This window comes from Mytilus galloprovincialis, chromosome 13 (assembly GCF_965363235.1).
Source record: "Mytilus galloprovincialis chromosome 13, xbMytGall1.hap1.1, whole genome shotgun sequence".
NCBI classification, from domain to species: Eukaryota; Metazoa; Mollusca; class Bivalvia; order Mytilida; family Mytilidae; genus Mytilus; species Mytilus galloprovincialis.
In genome coordinates, this window is record NC_134850.1 from 46765632 (window position 1) to 46791784 (window position 26153).

General features: G+C 31.7%; 1 protein-coding gene and 2 long non-coding RNA genes across 3 annotated transcripts in view; all 3 read right to left on the minus strand.

Annotated features, from left to right (window-relative positions):
- The window catches only part of LOC143056134 (uncharacterized), a 40923-nt gene extending 20157 nt beyond the window's left edge, over window positions 1-20766 (minus strand). Inside the window, exons 1-4 of the mRNA XM_076229218.1 lie at window positions 20751-20766; window positions 19342-19410; window positions 18198-18302; window positions 17043-17141 (exon numbers count right to left, since the gene is read on the minus strand). Coding sequence (XP_076085333.1) covers window positions 17043-17141; window positions 18198-18302; window positions 19342-19410; window positions 20751-20766 — 289 coding nt within the window. The remainder of the gene's footprint in view (window positions 1-17042; window positions 17142-18197; window positions 18303-19341; window positions 19411-20750) is intronic.
- LOC143057553 (uncharacterized) lies at window positions 2669-4976 on the minus strand. The gene is made up of 3 exons (XR_012972733.1): window positions 4733-4976; window positions 3164-3230; window positions 2669-2706 (listed from the first exon to the last, which is right to left on the minus strand). It is a non-coding gene; the product is annotated as an uncharacterized LOC143057553 (long non-coding RNA).
- Window positions 20767-21320: 554 nt separating the features above from the next.
- Window positions 21321-24854, minus strand: LOC143057101 (uncharacterized). Its single transcript, XR_012972635.1, has 4 exons — window positions 24739-24854; window positions 23414-23657; window positions 21964-22021; window positions 21321-21357 (listed from the first exon to the last, which is right to left on the minus strand). It is a non-coding gene; the product is annotated as an uncharacterized LOC143057101 (long non-coding RNA).
- Window positions 24855-26153: the final 1299 nt, after the last annotated feature.

Below are 26153 nucleotides of genomic sequence, written 5' to 3' on the forward strand. Positions count from 1 at the left end.
TAATCTAACATATATTTGTTCAGGATTGTAACTGATTTTGATAAAGAGAAATTTAATAAAGAAAAAGAAATATTCCATTATTTTGTAGTTTGAAAAATCAAAACTAGAAGCGAAAGTCATTTGGTTCTATGTTTCACTAGCCATCAATCATGGTAAAATGGGTTCCACTTATTGTTAAATTATCGCATTGCATTTTTTATGTATTTAAAGGGGACAGATTGTTGAGATTATTCATGTACTTTGAGTAAGTTTGTGTACATTCAGTGACTAATTTGAAGGAAATGTACATTTTTCTCAATAAGAAAAAAGAATTATTTTAAATATTATATCACTTATCTTAACCACTTTATTTTTGAAGGCTTTTAACATATTTATTTGATTTGTTGTGAAATGAGTATAGATATTTATGAACTATGATTGATTCTAGTTATCTTTCTTTCAGTTACAATTTTACATGAAATGTTGATAAATGCTTTCATTTCTACTACATTACTGACAAGTAGTACTGTAATATTTTTTTATTTTGTGGCAAGTGTTATGTTCTGTTCGCGCATATTATATTCGAAAGTCTTACCTATTCTGTATTTACTGCTTTTTACGGTTGACCATATTTTATTTTACTGTTTTTCCCTATTATTTTTTAACATGGAACGTAAAAATTGTTGCCATTTTTAAAGAATAAATTCAATTTCACTTGCTTCATATTCAAATCACCCAGTTTATTAATTGAAAAGCAATGAGAGTCAATTTAATTTCAACCCTGCATTCTGTTCCCTAATCAACTTATAAGTGAAAGTCTTGTTTACTAAGGTTTCAGCTCCCTCGGGCAAGTTGACCTTAGATGGATAAGTCTTATGTTCTATTTTGTCACATAGCCCTTTTTGTGTTTAAGTCTTTCAGTTATTGGCTTTCAAATGTTTGGATTTTAGCGTTACTGATAAAGGAATAAATAAAAGGTTCGAACGAACACATCTAATATATAAGAGGTATTTATATTTATTACAATGGTGTTTGAACAAGACTGAATAAGCATTATTTCTATTCATCAATTAATGTTTCAAGCCAAAATATTTGCGCATGTTTTTTAGTTAGGTATATATAAGTCAATATGACACAGAATCTTTTAACACTATATAGATAATGTTGTCTTACTATACAATTCAGATTTGTATTCGAATTAGAAGGGGCCTCACTAACCAAGTGGTCTAAGTAGTTACTACTGTAATCACTAGACAGTCAACACTGATATTGTGTGTTTTAACCCCGCTCGTGAGGGTGCATTTATTGCATCATAGTTGACTAGGAGTATCAGTTTTCCTATCGAAGGTCGGTGGTTTTTCTCAGGGCAATAAAAACTGGCCGCAACGTAATAGCCTAAATGCTGTGCTTAAAAGTGGAGTTAAAACACCAAAAATCAAATCAAATGAATTCGAATTAAAAGATACCATAGATGCAGTTAATATGCAGTAAAGAGATATGGCATAAGTGCCAACTAGAAACGTATCCACAAAATATCACAGAACGAGTATTTTAGCAAGTACATGCCTGATTGTCTATTCGGTGTTTTATTACATATTGCATTCAACAATAAGCTAATAAAACACCATAATGTGTGAAATAAGACATATTACAAAATTGCCAATGTCCGTTGTTTGTAAAGTTTGCTTCCAAAATGTTGTATGAAAACTTGAAAATCGTTGTAGAATGGCTTTGGGAAAAAATAATTGTACACTTCTTTATTTCTGTGAAAATAATTTAAGTTCTTGGATAATCCAGTAATGTCCAAGTTTTTATTTCACTGCTTTTTACAAAAATGTTCAAGTTCACGTACGACATTTTGGAAGCATGCATTTTGCCAAAATTTTCAAAGCCTGTTTGTGAGATATTTTTTTCTTGAAAAATTTGTTATTTACAACATTTTAGAAGCCCAGCGACGAATTGCTCCTTATACCCGTGATTATGTTGATTAATACATGTTAACATAAGGAAAGCAGCATCCGCCTGTATGTATATTTGTCGACAATTATCCTTGTTATTCTATATTTGCATGACATATTAAATTTGAATTTGACATACATTTTCCACAATGAGGACCGTAGTACTGGGGTTTACAAACACAGTTGCTATCTTCACAATGTCCACCATGCAGACAAATTTGAGTAATACAAGCTAAACCACCTATGAATATACTATTTTGTAAGTTTTAAAAGATTTAATAAAAGATAGCTTACCATGAACAATGTTTTATAAAAGAAAGCTTACCATGAACAATGTTTTATAAATAAAGCTTACCATGAACAATGTTTTATAAAAGAAAGCTTACCATGAACAATGTTTTATAAAAGAAAGCTTACCATGAACAATTTTAATGACGGTCCTCCTGGTATCTTTCGTCCCTCTTTTACAGTTGGTGTCTTATTATTTTCAATTTTAAAACAATGTCTATGGACGAAAGCATGTTCATAACGTCAATAGATGACTTTGCTTTGTGCGAATGGAATCATTTAAGAATATTCGACACAAAATATATGATATGAAATATTTTTTAAGTAAAATTAATGCTTTACAAAACACGAAGCTATTTTATGTAGTTCAGAATAAAACATTTAAAGTTTACTACGCCCGTTATATTATGTATAAAATCTGACAACTGCTATTATATAATCATACCACCAAGCAAAAACCTCTTCTCTTTCACATTTACACCTGCAAATGTAAAAGTAGCATACAACTGAGGTGTGTAATTTTCCCCACCTTTTTTTTTATCATTTGTACTGCCAATTTATACTTTATGTATTGATGGTCAGTATCTTTGGATTAAATCAACAATTAAAACATTGAATGTTTAATACAAATATGAATGACATTTAATTTATTATAAAAGTATATGTTTTCTGATTTCATACATATGTTTGTACTTTATTTGGACTTTTTAACTTTTTTGGATTCAGGCGTCACTGATGAGTCTTTTGTAGACGAAACGCGCGTATAGCGTAAATACAAGTTTAATCCTCGTATCTAAGATGAGTTTATATAGATAGTAGGAAAATGATCACTTTCTTTTATTGTACACTGGTTGGTAATAGACAAAACCTAAAGGCAAAAGCCGAATTCTGTTAATCAACACATTTTATATTTTTTGTTGTTGTTTACTTTTGCTTACCACAACAGTTGTTTTCACAGAAGCCATCTTTTCGTCGTACCCATATTTGCGTTTTAACATCAAAGTTCTTTAAATCAAGTAAACATTTGAGTCAGGAAACTAGTTTGCATATTCTTGATTTCTTGATAACTTGCTTGCTTGATTGATAGTTGGTGTTTTGACGCCGCTTTGAAGCGCCACTTTTGTGCTTTTTCGTGACGGCGTTTTTATTGATGGAGGAAGCCAGAGTGCAAACAGAAAACCACTGAGCTTTGATAGAAAAAATTGCAATCCTAGTCAATTAAGACTGGAGTCGAGCGCACCCGCACGAGCAGGATTCGAACTCACAGCCTCAGTGTTGACCGGCTGTGATTGCAGTAATAGACTCTCTTAGACCACTTGGCCTCCGAAGCCCAACATGCTAACTTGAATATGGTTTTCAAAATCGTTTTATTGTCTTTCATTGTTAAGAAAAGCAGACAGTTTGTTCAAAACCATGTAAAAGTAAAGCGAAATGTACCAAATAAACATACAAACTCATGACTGGAAAAAGAGCTAACAATGCCATAATGAAAACAAAACCAAACAAAAGACGACAAAATGCCAAACGACATTATGCAAACATGACATAGAAAACTAAAGACTGAGTAACACTACCCCAACAAATGAAAAACCAACCATGGGTAGTCTAAGGGAATTAAAACTTTTCGAAACCTTTAGTGAACATTTCTGGATAAATTAGTATTTTGATTATGGAGGAAACTTTTGTTAATTGTTTTATCAATATTGGTACGCGTGTTGACTTGATAATGTTTTAAATGAATATTTGAAAAACAAAAACGTTTGCACACATCAGAATCGATATCGGATTAATGTATATCTATCGTTCAGCTATCGTTACTTTTGTACATTTGAAATCTTCATATCTGTATATTATGAGAAATTCTCAATTTTGTGCATATCCTATGTTCTGAATAATAAGTGTGAAAATTATGTTCTATCATTTATTTTTACTAAAAACATCTTTAAAAGAATAGATCCATATTGATGTAAATACACACAGGCATTTTCGTTTCACTCCGGACGTTTCCACATTCGACAAAATTTACAAAAAAAAAAACATATCAAAAGTTAACATTTCACACACCTATTCGTTTTGTAATTTTTTACAGCACGGGGTCGATACATACCTCAATCCGACAGTATTATTATCACAGAATTCAGTACTTTTTTATTAATACGATTTATGACAAACTTCTCTGTTAAATTGATCGAGTTATAAAGAAAACTAAGGTTCCAAATCAGGTGAAGTTGACCTTACATTAATACGGCTATGAACGTTAGGACCTTTTTGGTCATATATCTTCTTCAGTTCTAATACATCCTTCATTTTCAAACATTTCACTTTGAGCGTTCCTGATGAAGCTTATTCCAGTAAAGAGTTTGGAGGCTGTGTTTACGGAGGGTAATAAACGTACAAAATTATTAAATAAATGAATAAATAAACATATGGATAAATTATTAATTAAAATGATCAACACAGAGGATTATGAATCTGCATATAATACTTCGTTGCAAACTGTAACTTACCAAAGATTCCGAACTAGCACGAACACTAATGAGTTGTTCTCCATCGACTTTCTTTATCAAACCAGTAAACATTAAATCATCTTTTACATCAGTACAATTGTGATTCATTTCTTTTAATGTCCAATACTCTAAACATTTCATTGAGTCATTTGGTATAAACGCAAATGGATAATTTTCTTCCACAGCATTACAACGTACAAGATTGACAACAAAAATCCACAATAAAATCATTCTCTAGTTGCGCCTGTAAATAATCAAGATAAATAACAAAATAAGACCATCTTTTGAATATATTTATATGCAACTGTTTTCCTTTAACCATAATATATGGAATGAAATAATTCACGTGAATATCATAGTGTGAAAAAGACATAGCTGTACCAAGGGGAAAAATACATTTTATAGATCGTCCTTTTCCTTTTTGTCTATTTGTCTACGGTATTTGTTCCTTATTTGGATTTGAATCTATATATAGCTATTGAGACTGTAAGAAACTAAACAATAAATAAATAAGTGGTGCATAAACTTTTATGAACTAAACTGTGTTAACATCAGTACAGATCAGACATTTAAATTGCTATCAAGGGGGTAGGGTGAGGGGTCGGCAGGGTACGGATTCCGAAATCCCGTACTTAAGATCATGAAACCCCAAGGTCCCAAAAAAGGTCTTCCCCTATCAATTACGACCTTTTCATTTTTTTTGCACACAGTCACGGTACGCACTGAAACCCGGACCGGACCGGACTCTGGACCCGGACTTTGGTATGAAACCCGGACCCGGATCGGACGCTGGACCCGGACTAAATGCCGGACCCGGACTGGGTTGAAATTATAGGGATGTGAATATTCTTACACTATTACTCAGCGGAAGGAAGATACTGTAACAAGATGCATTAGAATAAAAAAATCATACATACAGTATAAATATTTAAAAATGACTTTAAAACGGATGGAGTTATAGGGGTTAAAGTGAATTTTCTTAGAATCATTCATTTTTTCCTTTTATATTTATAGAAGGAAGATATTTTTTGCAGAAATATACAAGATGCATTGCATGTATGATAATTATAAAAATAAGTCAAACCTACAGTGTGTTTAATGTTTATACGTCCTTGAAGTGGTATTCAAATTGCCTACGCGTATGAGTTAAGAAATGTTTCGTGTATGACTATCACTGTCGGACTCAAAACAAACAAAATGTATACATAATGTATATTACACCAAAAACAACCTGCCAGGTATACTGCTATATAATACACAGTCAGCAGTGACGCGACACATGAACCTTCATTACGTAATTATGTAATCAGTGTTTTAAAAAAAAACCGACAGGAAATCGCCAGAATACCTGGTCATGTCACCTCAAGAAAACTCTGGCAATAATTCCGTTAGTCATGCTGATGATCAATTAAAATGATATGTCTGAACAGAAGTACTTATTTAACGTGTTGGGAAGGACTCTTGTTTTACAAATCTAAATATCTGGATTGTTTAATGTTTCGATGTTTCAGAACAAAAAGTTGACTGCAAAACGACATTTTTAGACAATTTTGACCTCCTTGTAAGTATGTTAACACTTTCTGTATCGTAGATTTATTATTGTACTAATAGGTATAAATGTCGCATGACACTTTATCTAAATCGAACTTATTTCAACTCATTGACATAGTTTAGGAATGATTAAAATGTGATAATGGTTCTTATTATTACCATTTGTACATGTACCTTATGAAGCATATTGACATATCAAGAATAGAAGAAAGCAACAACATAGATTTAAAACTAATATTTTTGATACTGAAATATTGCCTAGGTCAATATAGATACAATGCTTCTGTCATCTTGTTTCGGAAAATGTTGATAGTAAGCGTATTCTTTGAATGTTATTTCATAACATGTGAGTTAATACCCATACACTTCTATATTTGATGATGATTTATAGTTTGTAGAAATGTTAGATGTTAAATTATACTTACATTTAACACATGTGCTTCTCAAACGCAGGTTTATATTAATGAGAACTTACTGCACTACGATAAAAAAGAAACGCTGTCCGAACCAGAAATCTCACAACAAAGGTTACGAATTAGGAGGATTTTTATTATCTCTATTATGTGCAGCAGTACGTGTTTAGTGAATATACTGCCAAACACTGCGTTAATCCTATGGCTTTCAACATGATATCTATATATTAACTTAATTCTTGAGGAAAATCCAAAATGATAATAGTTACATAAGTTAGAACTCATGATGTTCTGTTTTAAACATTCATTTTAACTTTTGATTGAATAAAAACCAAACATTGCAAAGTACATAAGATATACATTGATTTAAATCAGTTTTTTTTTTTAATTGTTAATTTTAAACATTTGTCACAAGAGATTGACATTTCTTTTTTTTTTCGTATTAATTTGAGCTTGTTTATCTTAAGTTTGTTACAAAACGTCCGAGCAATGGGGGTTCCTATTTCGAATATTACATGTATTAAACATGTTAAAAGTATTATTCTACAAATTCAGAAAAACAATGAGAACAAAATAGAATCCAGTCATATATAACGAGTGTCTTGTGATTATGATGCTAAAAAAAAACTGTTGAACCAATGAATGCAAATTTACGAATCGGAGACCTATACGTTCGTTACAAATACATTAAATACGAATCCAAAACGTATTTGCGACAAAACATGTCCCATTCGGATATTGATAGAAACATTTGGCAACTTATTGACCTTGAGGTCTTTAAGTCAAACTTTACGAATCGGGACCATTTAACACAGAAGCATTAATGACGTTTATAATGAGTAAGATGATAGAGTTTGCTGGTACCAAACACTCGTAATCTTTAAAGAGTCAATAAATAAATAAAACTGTGTCACGATAACTGTTCAGAGGAGCGAAAGATACCAGAGGAACCGTTAAACTCATTCATTCATGATTCATGTGATTTTGGGTTTTACATTTTCCAACCCACTTTCAGGTAACCTTATCTTCTTTCGACCGTTTTCTTTTCTTTCATCACTTGCTTTGTTTGATTGCCAAATTTCCAACAAGGTGTCGTGGGTTTGATTACCGAATATGCATGAAAGCTGTTTCCAAATCAGAGTAAGGAGAGACCATAACGTCATAGCAGAACATTTTTGAAGAATTAGATAAGTCAAGATAAAAGAAGTTCACCGACATTCAAATAATCGATTAAGAAGGCAAATAAAAATAGCAACGGAATCGAAGGGAATCACAGGAACTTCTCCAAAAGTAAACCTTGTTGGTCGACAGAGCAAGCGTTTACTGTTATGAATAAAAATCAAATTGAGAATGGAAATGGGGAATGTGCCAAAGAGACAACAACCCGACCATAGAAAAAATACATGACGTGTCATCAATATCCTCACTGAGCCAAGATGTTACAATCGGTAATAGGATACAAGTGGTGCAGAAACTCTACAGGAAGTAAAAACTTGTGTGTTGACAGAGCGAGCGTTTACTGTTATGCATACTTCACGTGTCATAAAAATTCACACTGAGCCAAGATGTCAACATCGGTAATAGGATACAAGCGGTGCAGAAACTCTGCAGGAAGTACAAACTTGTGTTTCGACATAGTCAGCAATTACTGCTATGCATGAATCACCTGTCACAAGATACCACACTTAGTCAAGGTGTCACAATTTAAAGTGTGTCTTTATATGTTTTAATGTTATACTTCTGTTTCAGATTATTTTAAAGGTTGGCGACTGTTCAAACGTTAAACTCGCTACATTTGTGTGCATTTTTTCTAAGTTTGTAAACAGTTGTTGAGTGGTTGTGGTTTGTTGATGAGGTTCATAGGTGTTTCTAGTTATATATATATATATATATATATATATATATATATTAGACCGTTGGTTTTCCTTTTTTCACATCAGTCATTTTGAGGCCTTTGATAGCCTTATAGCTTGCTGCTTGGTATGAAACAAGGCTCCGTGTAGAAGGCCGCACGTTGACCTATAATGGTTTTATTTTTTGCAAATTGGAAGGTTGTTTAATTGGCACTCATACAAATCTTCTTATCGATTTTAATTGCTACAAATTTACGCTTTCTAAAAGGATGAGCACTGCTTCGATCTATCATAATTTGCGGTAATCCGTGTACATTTGGTTGTTGATTTAGTGTTGGAAATGGGATATTCTTATTGATTGATATAAATTGAATTTACTTTAAGAGTGTTCGTTTATATATACCTATGCTTTTAAATAAATTATTCACTTTACTTGTTGAAAAGTAAAACTTATATAAATAGACACAACTCTGGAGGTGTGCCTTATTTGGTAGAAGTTTCAAATTACTGATAATATATATTTGTAAACAATGTATAGGAACATTGTTTAGCCAAACAAATGGTACATATTGCAGATTAACAAATCAAATAAACACGTATTAGTAATTGATATTTCAATTTTTAATTTCAGTCTGCAATATATGCATAGTAAAAAGAACATGAATTAATGACAGTAGATCGGAACTGTAATTTTCCGGTATTTGATGTCTTATCCTGAGACAAGTGAAGTCTGTTATTCTTTCTCTCATTATATCCAATAGCTGTTGCTGTATCTCATCCGCACCATAAAGCAACCAATCAGACTATATATGTGATAAGTAATTATTTCAATATGGCGTGTATGTCGACTGAAACTGATAGCTTCGTGATGTGACGTAACAACCAAGATCCTATAATACTATGAAATTGAAATAATTGTTCGGAAAGTAGGACACTTTTTTCTACATGTATTGGTTTCCACATGTCGATGCCACTGCTGAAGAAAGCTTGCACCATAGGGTATAACCCAGTCTAGTATCTAACATTTTTGTATTGACATGTAATAGCATTCTAATGTTCATTTTACATGTACTATTTATATTCAAACCTTGAATTATTCAATTTATTTAGGGTTTTCTATCCCTGGGTTAGACTACATTGCATTTTCTGTAATTAGCAAACCTTCTGTAAGCTCTTTTATTTTGCATTTCATTTTGCCGCCGAATTGCTTTGATTATAGAGCCACAAATCAGTCTTATGTAGACGAAGTAAGTGTCACGTGTAACAAATTATAGGCATGTTAACTCTGATCAGGGTTTGATTATATAATGCAATAAGTGTTTTCGGTCTTTTTATTTTGTAATGAGTCTGCTTTCATTCGGCATAACTCTAGGTCAATGCTACTTTGTAATAGACAACTATCCAGTTGCTGTTGACGTTTTTGCTGTTTTTACTTGCATAGTGGATTTCGAACCTGAAAAATGCAAATATATAAAATTAGAAATATATTCTGGGAATGTTTGTAATAAGGCGAATATATATTCATATTTCAAGAATAAAAATCCCTTTGATTTTAAGCTTACTATTCTCATTTAATCCTTATTTTATGATTATGGACGCATTATTATTAATCTGAGGTCTATCTATGAAAAGTACAATAGCAACAATACCAAACAACGAGAAAAATCAAAAACGGAAAGTCCGTCTTCAAATGACAAAATCAAGAGCACAAACACATCGAACGAAAGGAAAACAACTGTCACAATTCGGATTGGATACATGCATTTTTCTATGTAGAAAATGGTGGATTAAACCTGTTTTATAGTTAGCTAAACCTCTTACTTGTATGACAGTTGCATAAAATTCTCTCATAAAAGGGCCATTGAAAAAAAAGCCTTCGTGTTTCCAAAGACGATAACAAAGAGATTTAAACCTGTTACTGGAATATATTTAAATCATCTAAAGATAAGATAATAAATAACGAAATAGGAATGAAATGTTATAAGGACTGCTATTTTTGTCATATTCTATATGTAGCTAATATTTTCTAATTCATTTATTTTACCACCCTGTTCAGTACATGTCCTCATAATGTCTATATTTTGTAATAAATTGTCAGAAAGAAATTTCCGTAATGTGAATTTCAGAGAGAATTTTCCGTTATGTGAATTTCAGGAAGAAGTTTCCGTAGTTTGAATATCAGAAAGTAATGTCCGTATTACTAATTTTATTCATTAAGTGAACCTGCACTATATTAAAATGTCTATCATCAATCAATATAACCGATTGTAAAATCAATTTCACTGAATTAATATAAATTTTAAACATACACACCGCAAGTACCACAGCTGACAGGACAGTATTGGCTTACAGGTGATGAACAAACCATGTGGTCTTGACAATTCACGAATTTGCTATCAGCACATGGCTCCTGTGTGGTGATTGGCACTGTAACATAAAATAATGTCACATTCCCTGTTTTACTTGTGTACCACCTATTTCTTAATACAGTTTGGTTTTCTCTAACATTTACTACCTTTATTGATTATAGTATTTCTACAAAGACGGATCGTATAAAAGGTTGACGTTAATAAGTATTTGAACATGTCTATGCTTTGATATATACAAATGAGAATAATATTGGGACATGTGTAAAAGAGACATCAACCCGACCAAAGAGCATAAATCATTCGAAGATTACCAATGGGTCATCACCACAGCATACAAAAAAACACAGGCGGGCTTCAGCTAATCCTAAAACAATAATGTTTACGTTCAACATTTGAAGCAGGGTCTAGAGGATTTCTACTCCAGGAATTGATTACCTAAGGTATATTTCTTTTGATCGTATATATTCCTTTTCAGTGGTACTAAAACCTACATGTTTGTAACGATTTCCGTGGGAAAAGATGAATCAACCGTGCTTGGTTTCGTTTTTATTCTGAAACGTTTTAGTATCACGAATTTCCAAGAATTGCTCATTGTATGTTAGCTTTGTACCCTCTACTATTAATATTGCATAGTACAAACAATAACGAAGAACGTACATTTAAAATCAAAAGTATAAAATAGCAAGTTACTCTTATATTACGGTTTAAAGAACAGTAATGACAAACATCATATCAACATAAAATTGTAGTACTGAAAGCAATGGCATAGTTCTAACCTGCTGATATGATATAAAGTCGTTTTACACTCTTATTTCAGTAATGCCATTTCAATTTCTAAGTTGAAGGATGACTGTCTTATATATGTACGAAATACATATTTTTATTTTACGATGTTGAGCAATATATTTACTGTCATAAATTGTAAAATTCAAAAATAGTAGATCGGTTGAAAAATATTTTCACTACAAGAATTGACTAAAATATAAGTCCTATCATAATATTATTAACATTGAAACAACACTGTATAAATTGTATGCGTTCAAACCATATTTCTGGATTAACCGTCACCAAGAAGCTCAAACCAAACCCTGGTTAATATTAATAAAATCGTACAATAGCATTTCTCGGTTTGAAACACGATTACTTTGACTAGTCTCCAGGAATACAATTGTTTATCTGGTGTAGCATAATTTACACATACCACAAAGTTTACAACTTAACGGGCACCTGCCACTAAATGGTGATTGACATATATCTGGATCCTGACAGTTGACAAACTGTTCATCTACACATTGCTTTAAGGCTGGTATCGTCTGCTGTTTTGCAGTTAGCGTTGATTGTATATTTTGCACTGCTGATATTGTCTGCTGACCTGTAGTTTGCGTTGTTTGTATACTTTTTACAGTTGTTGCTGGCATCACTGTTAAAGAGATATATTTTAGTTCATAAACAGTTCAGCAAAAGCAAAAGATCAATATTGCTTCATGCATTTGATTTACAAATCTCTTCTGTTTTTGTTTTATCAATTTATAAATTATTTTAACTAACGGTTTAATAGACTTTTAACAACTAACACACGACATATCTTGAAAGATACAGAAGTAAACAAAACAAAGTGAAATATCTTGAATTGATATATATTAGAACCCAATAATATTATCTTCAGGCAAATAACATTATAGTGGCATTCATAGTACATTATCTATTGAACATGTATAATTGTAAAACAACTTATTATAGCGAAGTTTTAATATCAAGTTTAACACTATGCATTACTATAGCCTTTGTTTGAGGTTGATACGAGGAATATCGTCCTCGGTTAATATAATCTGAACTGGTCAATGTATAACGTACTGACCTCGTCAAGAGTGCATAATTGATAAATATCCACCCATAAGGTATACTCTTTTGATTATTTGTTTCGAGTAATAAAATCGTGCAATATCATTTTTTTTTATCTGCTGCTTTCAGTCTTCCTTAAGAAATATAGTTGAACCTGTGACTTTTAAAAAAAATAATCAAATTAGTTAAAATATATTGAATTACATTCCATATGGTGTAGCATTCTCCTGTTTTAATTTGATATAACGATCACGTGTTTAAAATTATATGTCATGTACCTGAAGCCTTGTATTGCAGGTCAGTATACAAAATGAAAAAAACATTCCAGCAGCACCTGCATACGGAGTATATATCCCCCAATTAATACGACATTCCCAGGCTTGTATTTCCTGTCATGCTTTCCTTGACAGAGGTTGCTGCTCAAAGGAATATCAGCAGATCCGAGAAAAGTTGAAGCAATTCGTAACACTAATATATCGAGTTACATATCGGAAGTACGTAGCTTTTTAGCGATGACTAACTACGTTGGAAGATTTATACCAGAATATTCTACAATAACCGAACCATTAAGACATTTAACAAAGCAAGGAGTGACATGGACATGGACTTCAGAACAACAACAATCGTTTGAGGCACTTAAACAGGATTTTATGAACAATAGGATAATGGCTTATTTTGATCCAAGAAAGGCCACTGTTCTTATAGTTGATGCAAGTCCAGTAAGTGTTGGTGCGTTACTTACTCAGGATGGCAGAGTTAATGCATACGCAAGCCGTGCGCTTGGTGATGTAGAAAAACGATACAGTTAGACAGAGCGAGAAGGACTAACCATAGTATGGGCTATAGAACGCTTTCATCTTTACCTGTACGGACACAAATTTACACTCATAACCGATCATCAACCACTGGTCCAGGAATGTATTTTCAACAATCCAAAATCGAAACCGCCAGCGAGAATTTAAAGATGGAGATTAAGACTGCAAACGTATGATTTCGATGTTAAGTACAAATCAGGAAAATCAAATGCCGCAGACTACATGTCGAGACATCCGAATATTAACGAAGCAAATCGAACTGATCATTCCGAGGTAGCAGAAGAATTCGTGAATTATATATCAGAGAACGCAATACCGAAAGCAATGACAATTGAAGAAATTGCATTAGAGTCCAAAGCCGGTATGAATATTCAGTATGTTATCAAAGCCGTGAAATCGGGAAACTGGGAAAATTCATATGACAACAAATCTCTTGATACGTTTGCTCGTTTAAAGAACGAATTAACGGCAGTGAACACAGACAAGGAGAAATCGTGATGCATGGTAATAGGATTGTCATTCCGCACAAACTTACAGACCGAGTTATAACATTTGCACATGACGGTCATCAGGGAATTGTGCGAACAAAACAGTTACTAAGGGAAAAAGTTTATTTTTCTGGTATAGACAAACGTGTAGAAGATACATGTAAAGCTTGTATTCCATGTTTAGCAGCCACGCCAAAGAAAACTTTTGAACCGTTAGCTATGTCAGAACTACCAGATGCACCATGGACATATCTTAGCATGGATTTCTGTGGACCATTTCCGAGTGGACATTATCTCATGGTGATAATGGATGAGTATTCACGATATCCAGTTGTAGAAACACTAACAACAATTTCTGCAAAAGCGGTTATACCACTACTTGACAAAGTATTTTCAACATTTGGAATACCGAATATACCAAAAACGGATAATGGAAGCCCGTGGCAAGGAAAAGAATTCAGAGACTTTGCGACATATATGTGATTTACGCATAGAAAAATAACACCATTATGGCCTCATAGCAATACAGAGTGCGAGCGATTTATGCGTAGCATTGGGAAATCAACCAGAGCAACACACACGCAACATAAAAATTGGAAACAGGAAATGTTTACATTCCTCCGTAACTATAGAGCGACAAAACACGCAACAACGGAAGTTCCACCAGCAAAACTTTTATTTGGTAGAAATATCAAAACCAAATTACCAACAATAACACCAAAATATGAAGACAAAGAAATTCGAGAAACTGATCAGAGGAAAAATGATAAAATGAAGGACTATGAAGATACAAAGAGAAATGCTGAACCGTCAAATTTACAAATTGGTGACACTGTAGTGGTCAAGCAAGACAAACAAAACAATCTTTCAACTCCGTATAACTCTAATCCATACAAAATAGTTGAAAGGAATGGTACAAGGTTAACAGCTAGAAGAGATGATGGACACACGATCACTCGAAAATATTCGTTTTATAAGCAAGTTAAAATACCACCGACAATTGTAAATAATGAGAAAAAAGTGGAAGAACCAGCAACACAACTAAGGACGTCAGGAAGAATAAATAAAATACCGGCGTACTTAAATGATTATGTAAAGTAATGTTATGTAAAGTAATGTTATGTAAAGTAATGTTATGTAAAGTAATGTTATGTAAAGTAATGTTATGTAAAGTAATGTGTAGCTAGTGAACAGGCATAATAATACTGAGCTCACATTTAACTAGGCATCACGCTTAGTATTTATGATCAAGTGAATAAGTTTTAATTTTCTGCGTATCGTATGATGTCTTTAGTACTATTTAGACTGAGAATACCAAAGAATTTTACACTTTAATTCATTTGTGATTCATTCATTCATTCGTGATATTAATTGCTATGTTGACCGCACTGAGAACTGTGTATACAACATTTGGACATTATTACACCGCTGTTTTATGGACATCGTTAATGTATTAAAGAAAAAAAATCATTTTATGGCTAGTTTCACAATTCATTAATTTTATTTCATTTTATTATTCAACTGACTGATAAAGATAAAATCTAGAAAGGGAGAGATGTAATGTATTGAAATTGTTTATCTAAAGTCACTACAGAACTTAATTACTTTAACAGACGCAGACCGTTATAATCGCGTCTTATCATGTGTGTAATTTGTATTAGTTGATCAGATGTATTAAAACCATGAAACTGTGCAGACGACTTTATTGTCTCTCTAGCAATTAGTAGCTATTTTATAAACATAAACAAAGAAAGTATATAAATGGAAATCATAATAATAACTATAATATTTATGGAGGTATAAAGTTCTGAACGGTAGAGTAATTAAACACTACTAGACAAATCAATAAAATCAATACTCTTTATAAATGCTTACACTAAGCACATACAATTACATGTCTGTTGTGACGTTTTTGATTTTAACGGACGCAACCTATGTATTACTGGTAAATTATTATAAACCAGGGATATCGTCACCATAAATTACTTAAAACCTTCACTAATTTTTTCTATAGATATAAAGATTTGGTTTTGAAGTTTGGTTGTACCTGTAGAAAACTTATTTCAAACGGGATAGCACATCCTCATTTTTACGGAAATGTTGTTAACCGTGCCCGGAAATTTAGAAATGATCCATGTAAACTTGTCGCTCCTTTAAATAAACTTATTCTAAAGGGTTACCTATTCAACACTGTAATAAGATCATTGAATATTGTTTTTATTGGTATAAATATTGATTTTGTTATCAGTAAATTAAAAGCTAACTAAATATTACTAGTATGTTATATGCATATACATATTCATGGATCTACAATCTGTCGATACCTGTAACTTGGCATTGCACAAGGTCATGTTTTTCTCTGGCTGTTTATGATGTCTTTACACTACATCCATTGGATTTTGGATGTGTACGGATTGATAGTCTTAGATGCATGATTTTTTATTAGTTGTTAGTGGCTTTGAACTAGCTGTCAGATAACTTCGAGTACTCTCAGATCTGTTCATTGTGTCTTTTTGTGTCGGGATGTATAAGTACCAGGCCACGTCCACTTGTATTTTTGTCCATCTGATGAGTTAAGCCTTTTTCAACTGATTTTTATAGTTCGTTCTTATGTTGTACTGTTATACCACTGTCCCAGGTTAGGAGGGGGATCCCGCTAACATGTTGAACCCCGCCACATTATTTATGTATGTGCCTGTCCCAAGTCAGGAGCCTGTAATTCAGTGGTTGTCGTTTGTTTATGTGTTACATATTTGTTTTTCGTTCATTTTTTTACATAAATAAGGCCGTTAGTTTTCTCGTTTGATTTGGTTTTACATTGTCTTATTGTGGCCTTTTATAGCTGACTATGCGGTATGGGCTTTGCTCATTGTTGAAGGCCTTACGGTGACCTATAGTTGTTAATATCTGTGTCATTTTGGTCTTTTGTGGATAGTTGTCTCATTGGCAATCATACCACATCTTCTTTTTTATACTTACTTATTTCGCAATGTTGACCGGTGAAACCATTCACACAAGAACATAATCCAGATGAACAATTTCCTCCGTGTTGACACTCAACATTATGACACGGTTCCTCTAATGTAAAAAAAATAAATTGTATAAACAGCTGTCAAAATGGCAATCATATCGTGCAAAATTTACAGTTATGCATTCATATAAAGAAAAATATCAATCAATTTGATAAGTTTGGTATCAAATGGAAACTAGTTGCAAGATATATAATCTTACTTCAGGCCAAACATACATACACAAATACTAAATATTAAATACTCAACCGAACAATAAAAATAAAACAACATAAACTTTAGTGTCTGACAAAATAGAATGAGGAAGACAAATCGGGTCTTTTAACACTGTAAACCAACTTATTTTCGCGGATACTTAATTTCGCGTTTTACCCTTTTTAGACCACTTCGCGGCTATTTAATTTCGCGATTTTCTGAAGTTCAATAAGGAATGATCAATGTATAACATATTCGCGGCAATTAATATTCGCGTTATTTTTTCTATTCGCGAAAGTCGCGAAAATAAGTTGGTTTACAGTATTCAAATTTACTTTTTATGTTAAATAAGACTGATCACATTTCATCTACTCACTCTTTTTGTTAAAATCTTTTTGGAATGCTTTAGACATTAAAAGAGATATGTCATTACTGTTTTTGTAAAACAAATTAGCGTTATTTTTTGCATAGATATGTCTAAATGATGCGTTACTTTATCAACAAATTAAAAACAGGTACATAGTAAGTTCATACCATAAAAGGTCAACCAAAGCGGAGAACACGTAAAATTCGCTTACGGGAAATATGTGTAATGAATAACTCATTACGAAATCAAAATGATGATTTTGCACTATGAGCATCGGAAGAATAATACATTGTTTGTACTAATACGTAAACGGTTCCCATTTTCCTTGACACTTTTCCTAAGAACTAATATTGAAGAGCATACAAAACTCTAAACAATTCAAAAATATTACAAATACTAGATAATTAATCCGAGCTGTACATATGCATCAGGGAAATATAGAAAAAGGTTTAAATTTTTTTTACATTAAAGTAAGAAATACGTATCTTTAAGGAACCGCGTTTACAACAAATGCCATCAACATGATCACAAGGTTTGATATACCTTTCTCACAATGATGTCCTGAATATCCTCCATTACAATGACATAAAACTGTTAATCCAACAAACGTACAGCTCCCCGCGTGTTCATGGCATGTATGCTCACACTCTTAAATGTAATGCAAATAATAAATATTTCACGCGTTTATTCCGTGAATAGTTTCCTTTAAAGATAAAAACGTACCAATGGGATTTTTTTTTCTTTCTCACGAACTGTGTTTGTTCGCTGTATTAATAGTACATAAAACCACCCTTGTTGTTTCCGTGTTGCGCGGTCTTTAGTTATCTATGCTGTGTTTTGTATACAGTTGTTTAACCTTGGTAATTTTTTTCAACGTTTTATTGCTTTGGTATCCTTCGCCTTTCTTTGAATATTCTCATATCATTAAATGGCATATTTTATGTTAGAAATTTCTAATATCATCTGCCTAGAAATTTAAAATACATTATATATTGTGATCATCTTTTAAGGTAATTTGAGGTCACAATTGAGAAGAAGAGGACGGGATTCTGGTTACGACAATTATACATTAAAAGTTGTCATCTGTGACACAGATACTCCATTACACGCAATAAACTCGTGACGATTTTAATTATGATTTTCAAATAGATGACTTCATTTTTACCAAATAGAACATTTACCAAAAACATAATATATGTGTCTTAAATTATCGGTTCAATTAAACAACTTAATTATTTTATCATACAGCTCTTCAAGTTTTCAATTATTCAAGTATTTTCGACATATGCAAATACCTGTACCAAGTATTACATTTCTTATCCTTTTGTTTGATGTGTATGAATTTTTGGTTTTGCCATTTGATAACCGACTTTTCGTTTTGAATATTCCTCGGAGTTCAGTTTTTTGTCATTTTACATTTTCATCATGCCATTTCAAATGTTAATTGTCAATTAACTGACACTAGGTTTAAATACTTTAGAAAGCTGGACATTGAAATTGTGGTCAACTCTTTACATTTATAGCTCTATATTTTTTCTCTTTGCGAAGATTGTAGTATTTTTGGTTTGAAATTACATTACATTGAATATGATAGCGATAATACCTTTCGTGTAATTTTTATCAGGTAATTCTTGATTAGTAGCACGAATTTTTATTATACAATTAGAGTCTACTGTAACATACTTACCCTTCTTTAAATCAAGGTGAATCACTGAAATGATTACACGTTTAAATACACTGCGGCATATGCAGGTAGCTTGTGTATATAGAACAATTTATAGTGAAAGAACGACATAATTGTAATTACATTAAGTTTTTTCTAAATTAATGTAAAATAAATAATATAAAAACTTTTAGATAAATACTAGAATTTTATGTATCTGCCATACAAGTGAGAGGTTCAGCTAGCAATGAAACCAGGTTGAATCCACTATTTTCTACAAAGGGCCATGTCTGTACCAAATCAGGAATTTGATCGTTTAATGTGTTTTAGCTTATGATTTTGTCATTTGATAATAGACTTTTCGATTTGAATTTCCCGTAGAGTTCGATACTTCTGCTATTTTACTTTTTAGATTAGATAGAAGTGTTTCTTTAGAGTCACGATTCATTTCACCATACATTTGAAATTTATAACATGTTGTTTAAGTTTATTTCTTTTTCTTTTAAGTTTAAAAACTTTAGATATCATTGAATATCGTTTAGGCCACAGTTACTTAGTGTTCGCTTTAAACATAGGAAAACATATGCTGTTTTTATCATAGGATTTTTTATGCATATAACTTATATCAATTGTATATGATTATAAACCACAAATGATATATAATGACAACAAATTCTGTACACAGGTCTGTGTCATTTGCCATGGCGTTGTCAGTTTGGTTTCGACTTATGAGTAATAATGTGCATTTGGTATCCTTCGGTATCTCATACAAATGTTAATTATTAGAGAATATTAAGAGTGAATATCATTATCATATATTTTTATTCCCATGCACCCAATGTGTTACGTCAGTATATATAATATGTTCTGTTAATAGAGGAATACAAAACTATATTGTTGACTCGTTGTTGATATTTTTATACACACAGCGACGGCATTTAAAAATCATTATACATTTGGAAAACCTCCTTTAAAATGTGACTAGTTGCCATGGGCATGAGAATAACTATAAGCTATCTGTATTTATCAGCGCTAGAAATGTCATCTAGCGCTTCATTATATATTGAAACTGTAATTTGATGAGTGTTCTTCTATAGTCAAAATGTCTCATTCACTTGCTTACGTTATGCTAGTTTACTATAGTTTTAATGAATGCCTTCATATTCATTTGGATTAATAGTAATGATAATAATAATAAAAAATATAATAATAAAAAAAAATTAAAGATAGAAAGTAATTAGAATATACTTACATTGGTCTGTCAAAAAATACATAAATTCAAAACATGACAATACAATCCATTTAAACAACTCATGATCAATTATCCATTAAGATTATCACTATACAATTTTTGTTTGTATTTTGTCATTATCGTTTTTTTTTTTTGGCACATGCATTGCCATTTTGTTTTCAGCTTTTAAGTTTGAATATACCTCTGGTATCTTTCATCGCTCTTGTACTTGTATAAATGTATATTTTGAGGAACAATATAAACAACTGATCACTTCTCCATAAAAACCATAGCGTTATTAGGTTCTAAAATTTCAAATGCTTACTTTCATATACAGATAATCGCATATTTGATAATCTATGAAATGTTGTAGGTAACATCACGATATTTGGTATCTTTCAATAGTAAAACAAAACGAAACTTTCTAAAGGATGAGTATAAACTTCATATGATACAGCGGGAATTTACATCAACAGATATAAAGGAGTTATTTTTGTTTGTTTTTTTTATTTTGAAATGTCGTGCTAAATACTTGAATAACTTACAGAAAGACAAATAAAAAAATCAGCGAATTACGTCTTTTTCAAAATACGATATTGTTTATTGCGAACCCACTGAAAGCTTTCCACAGTGCCGTCTGTATCTGGACAAGGTATTTAAACTTTTTAAAGTTAACCTGTCCTTTTAAATATATACAATATATTTTGTTCTCTGTGTAGTTTAAATTTCTAAAAGAGAAATCTATCACTCATTGATTAAATAAGTTTGATACTTACCAAGAAGGAGACGTCGCTGGTTTGTCTTCCTATCTACAAAAACCAATAAGAAATATATGTATTAGTTATTTTGTTATTTTCATTTTTGTACCTTCCACACACAAGTCACCTTTGAATTTTGTATTATATTTTACGACCAAGTCACTAGTAAGTGTTAAATAATTGATCCAAATGTAATACCTTCGATTAGCCACGGTTAATATTTAATTTTGGTGTACATAAGATATAAAATAAATTAATGAGTTTTTGTATAATTTTCAAGTTTGGCTCAATCTGTCACCTTCTTGTGCCTTTTCGCTCACATAATGGCGTTATCCACTTGTATTTTTGTCCATCTGATGAGTTAAGCCTTTTTCAACGTATTTTTATAGTTTGTTCTTATATTGTACTGTTATACCACTGTTTCAGGTTAGGGGAAGGGTTGGGATCCCGCTAACATGTTTAACCTCGCCACATTATGTTTGTATGTGCCTGTCCCAAGTCAGAAGCCTGTAATTCAATGGTTGTCGTTTGTTTATGTGTTACATATTTGTTTTTCGTTTATATTTTTTTTATATAAATACGGCCGTAAGTTTTCTCGTTTGAATTGTTTTACAGTGTTATTTCAGGGCCTTTTATAGTAATTGATTCAACACTTACCACAGCAGTTCATTGTACAATGTCCATCAGCCTTTCGAACCCATACTGCTATAATGTTCTATAAAAATTAACTTAACATGTTCATTTACATATCATTTTTATCAATTATAGATTATCCACTTAGTTGCCTATAATATTTATTGGCTAATATCTTAAATGGTTTTATAATATTCTTCTTTCTTCTTGCTTTTGACTATATATAGCTACATGTTTCTCCAATATATACCTTGTTTGTTTTCATTATTTTGAAACATTTACTCGACGTAGCTTTTTTCAAAAAATGATATTGAATCCATGTTACTCAAAGGCAACATTGAGTCAACATTATTTCCAAAAATTAGTTAATATCTTTTTTCTAAAAATAGTTGCATCGAGTTCAAACTTACACTATTTACATAATAATGTATATAGATTAAGTACTTTCACTCAGTCATAAAGTTATACATGAACGTGTTGGATTATTGATATGATTTTTTGTCAAGTTTTATCAATTATGAATCTTCCATTCAGTCGGCAATGTTTCTAGTGAATTATATACAAATGCATAAAAAACACCGCATTTTTGTTTTTTTTAATCTAAAAAAACAAAAGTGGTTACATCACCTTACAGGTAGTACGTTTATACATTTGTTTAGGTATTTTGAAGTAAAAATAAAATCGGATAAGAAACATTTGAAGGACAAAAAATAGTCCTCACCTGTTTGGAAAGTAAAACAATAAACCCTTGTTGTGATATCAATTACTGCAGGGAAAACCCTACTTCATCAATAGTACCCGGTTGAATTATTCTCCAGAACACACACTAATATTCTGATTATAAAAATTTAAATAGGAAGGACAACTCATTAAACCTAACATTTTAAAGCTGATACTGAAACTAAAATATGTGCATAATATATCAATCTTTTTGTAAAAGTTGAAATAAACAAACAAATAGGATCAATGACAACCGTTACTAAATTTATGACTTCGATTGTTCCCATCCATCCTTACCCGTTTCCGAATATAAATATACCTCTACCCCTTGGTACTTAATATCGAGTTTGATAATGTTATGTCCGTTTCGATTAAATGTAACGGACTTCATGGTGAGATGTGTAACCAGGATCGATTGCAAAGTTTTATTAGCGTATTGGTAGCTGACTATCGATATTAGGGATTGAGGACAATATGATTCAGCATCACAACTGAGTGACCGATACTGATGCAGTATCATTACACAAACGAAACATTTTATTCACGAACCACGATCTTTTTTTAAAGATACTTATTTTGTCGTCTGGTAAATTTAAAAGGCATGTTTATGGGAAAATTTCTTGGGGTTGGTTTTCAAATTTAAAAAAATCAATTCGTGTTAATTTAAGACAATAGCAATCCTACAAAAAATGCAATGACTGAAACATGAGAAAGCCTTGTCAGATTGATCGAGTTAGTAATTGGCACCACTTACCCCTGTATTCATGTCTGTAGTATTGACACTTATCAAATATTCTCCATCAACAGTTTTTCTGAGTCCAGAAAACTTTATATTGTTCTTTACATTTAGGCAACCATATGTCATATCAGTGAATGTCCAAAAGTCTAAACATGCTTTTGACACATTGGGTGTAAATTCACAAAAAGCTTGTCCTTGGCCGATTAACCCAGATATGCATACACAGAAATACAACAATTTCATCATCTTACTCCAGCTTCTTATTAAAGGAAGATAAAAAAAAAGTCATAAATAAAAGAGTTTCCAAATTATCTTAAGCATCTATTTTCTTAAAAAGAAATGGTAAAAACAATATATTTAAGAAAAAAAAAAACCAAAACAGATGAAATGTATTTTTGAATTATTGGAAATGTATTTTATCACATATCTTTATACATTACTTCGAAGAAGGAAAATGGGTAACAGTTTGACCCGTATCCAGTTTAATATTCCATTTGCAAGTATGGAGAAAACGACAGTGTTTATAGAATAACTACATGTATGTTGATGGTCTGTTAACTTTACATCTACAAAATTGCTTAGTAGCACATGTAATTTATAAATTATTTACATAAACATATTAAACTTTCATGATAAAATATCCTGTAAATTGTTTCTGTGTTGGCGAACTACATTTAAAAGTAATCATATCTCTACCTGTCTCGAAGTGTGATCTGATTTATGTCAACTCGTTCAACTCTTAAAGATTGCACGACTTCAAATTGTCTGTAATTGTTTCACTGTCGACGGCCTTTGTTATTAATTTAAACTAACTAATAGTTCAGGTCTACTTTGCGAATGGGAAGTGAAGAGTATAATATATAATTATGTTGATCATTAAGGAAGCTGGCTTGTCATGTTTTAGATTTTTTGTCAGATTTTCGGAATCCTCTGGTTTTATCCATTTGAATGCCTTGAAAAAAATTGCCCGGTGACCCCCATTTTTCTTTTTATAAATCTTTTACATGTAAAATGATAATCCATCTGTAAAAGTCTTATAAAATTTTAATTACTTTTTAACAGTTTTTGAGAACTTCAACTTGTCAATGAATAAGCTATGAAAAGTCAAGAGAGAATATTTTCCCGCCAAAATTTCATAGGCTAATATCTAGAAAACAAGCACGGTAACCTATATATCTTTTTGGCTCTTTGGATTCCTTTATTAATCCCCTGTCAATATAAACTAGTGTTTTAAAAATTACTATGAAACTGAGAAGCGAACTCCCTTAATGTCTTTACACTTTGCGATGGTAGTTTTTAGACACGTCATAAAAACAATAAAGAAATATCCCAACACCTACCTTATGTTTCAAACCGTTTCAAGATTCAATACAATACAGTTATGATCTATGTTGGAAACAATGTCCTACTTTTCTGACATGTAGGTGGTCTATAGTTTATCAGGTTTTCTAGCGACATTTACGACCAAATTAGATTGCGATAAAAATGCATAACTTGTTATTGCAGCATGTTGACAAAACATTTTAAAAAGTAGCGTTATTGCCTATTTAAAAAATGTATTTCTTTCAATGTTTTGGAATCAATAGTTTTATCATTCTTTCGTAGAAAATGACTTGATTTTCGGTTGTCTTACTGTTATCTGCTGACAAATACTTACACAAAATTTGGATCAACCAAAAAACAACAATGGTCTTAATGGAAGACTAGTAAAATTAATTTCCAATCAGTTTTGATGTCTCGAATAGTCAAATGATAAACGGGATGCAACTCTTGCTATTCATGTCACTATAGAAATTTGTTAAAGCAAAATCTCAAAAATACTGAAATCCTAGGAAAAACAAAAACGGAAAGTCTATAATCACATGACTAAAATTAAAATCTCAAACACATCAATCATATGGACAACAACTGTTATATTCCTGACTTGGCTTTATTACTATTTTGATATGAGCGTCACTGATGAGTCTTATGTAGACGAAACGCGCGTCTGGTGTAATAAATAATAATCCTGGTTTCTTTGATAACTATTGGTACAGGCATTATCTTATGTAGGAAATGGTGGATTAAATCTTTTTTGTCGGTAGCTGAACCTCTCACTTGTACAGTCCTTTGGTGGTATAAACTTGACTTCCCACTTACACCATACACCATTACACTATTCAACATACATCAAAATACCATACACCATACAAGTTACACCTTTCCACCATACACCTTAAAATTACTATCTACACCATCCAAAATTACTCAATATGCCTTTTAATTTCAAAGAAAGCGTACAACTACAAAATAGTTAATTTATTTACAAAAACGAATTTTGATCACAAATTAGTTTGCATAGTTTTAAACTATGGTAAATACACTTTATATTCACGTTACACAATTACATCATTTCTCATACACCATTAAACACTTCCCCTTCCACAATACATCGTAAGCCCATACACCTTCTACCATTGCACCATATACAATACACCATTATACCCTATACATTTTTTTGGCAAGTTTAAACCATCCAAGGGCTGTATGACAGTCGCATACGAATAACGTTAACGTTTTTAAAGGATAAAGATGCCGTCCAAATAAAATAAGAAATGTTCTTTGTCATAAAGTTTACCCGTAACATTTAAGTTATGTTTGAGCAAGTGACCATGTGTGTAGAATATTCAATCGTCTTTTGTAAAATTTGATTTTAAAAGCAAAGCTTTACTCGACAAATTGTATCAATAGTCATTACATTAAAATAAACTTAAAA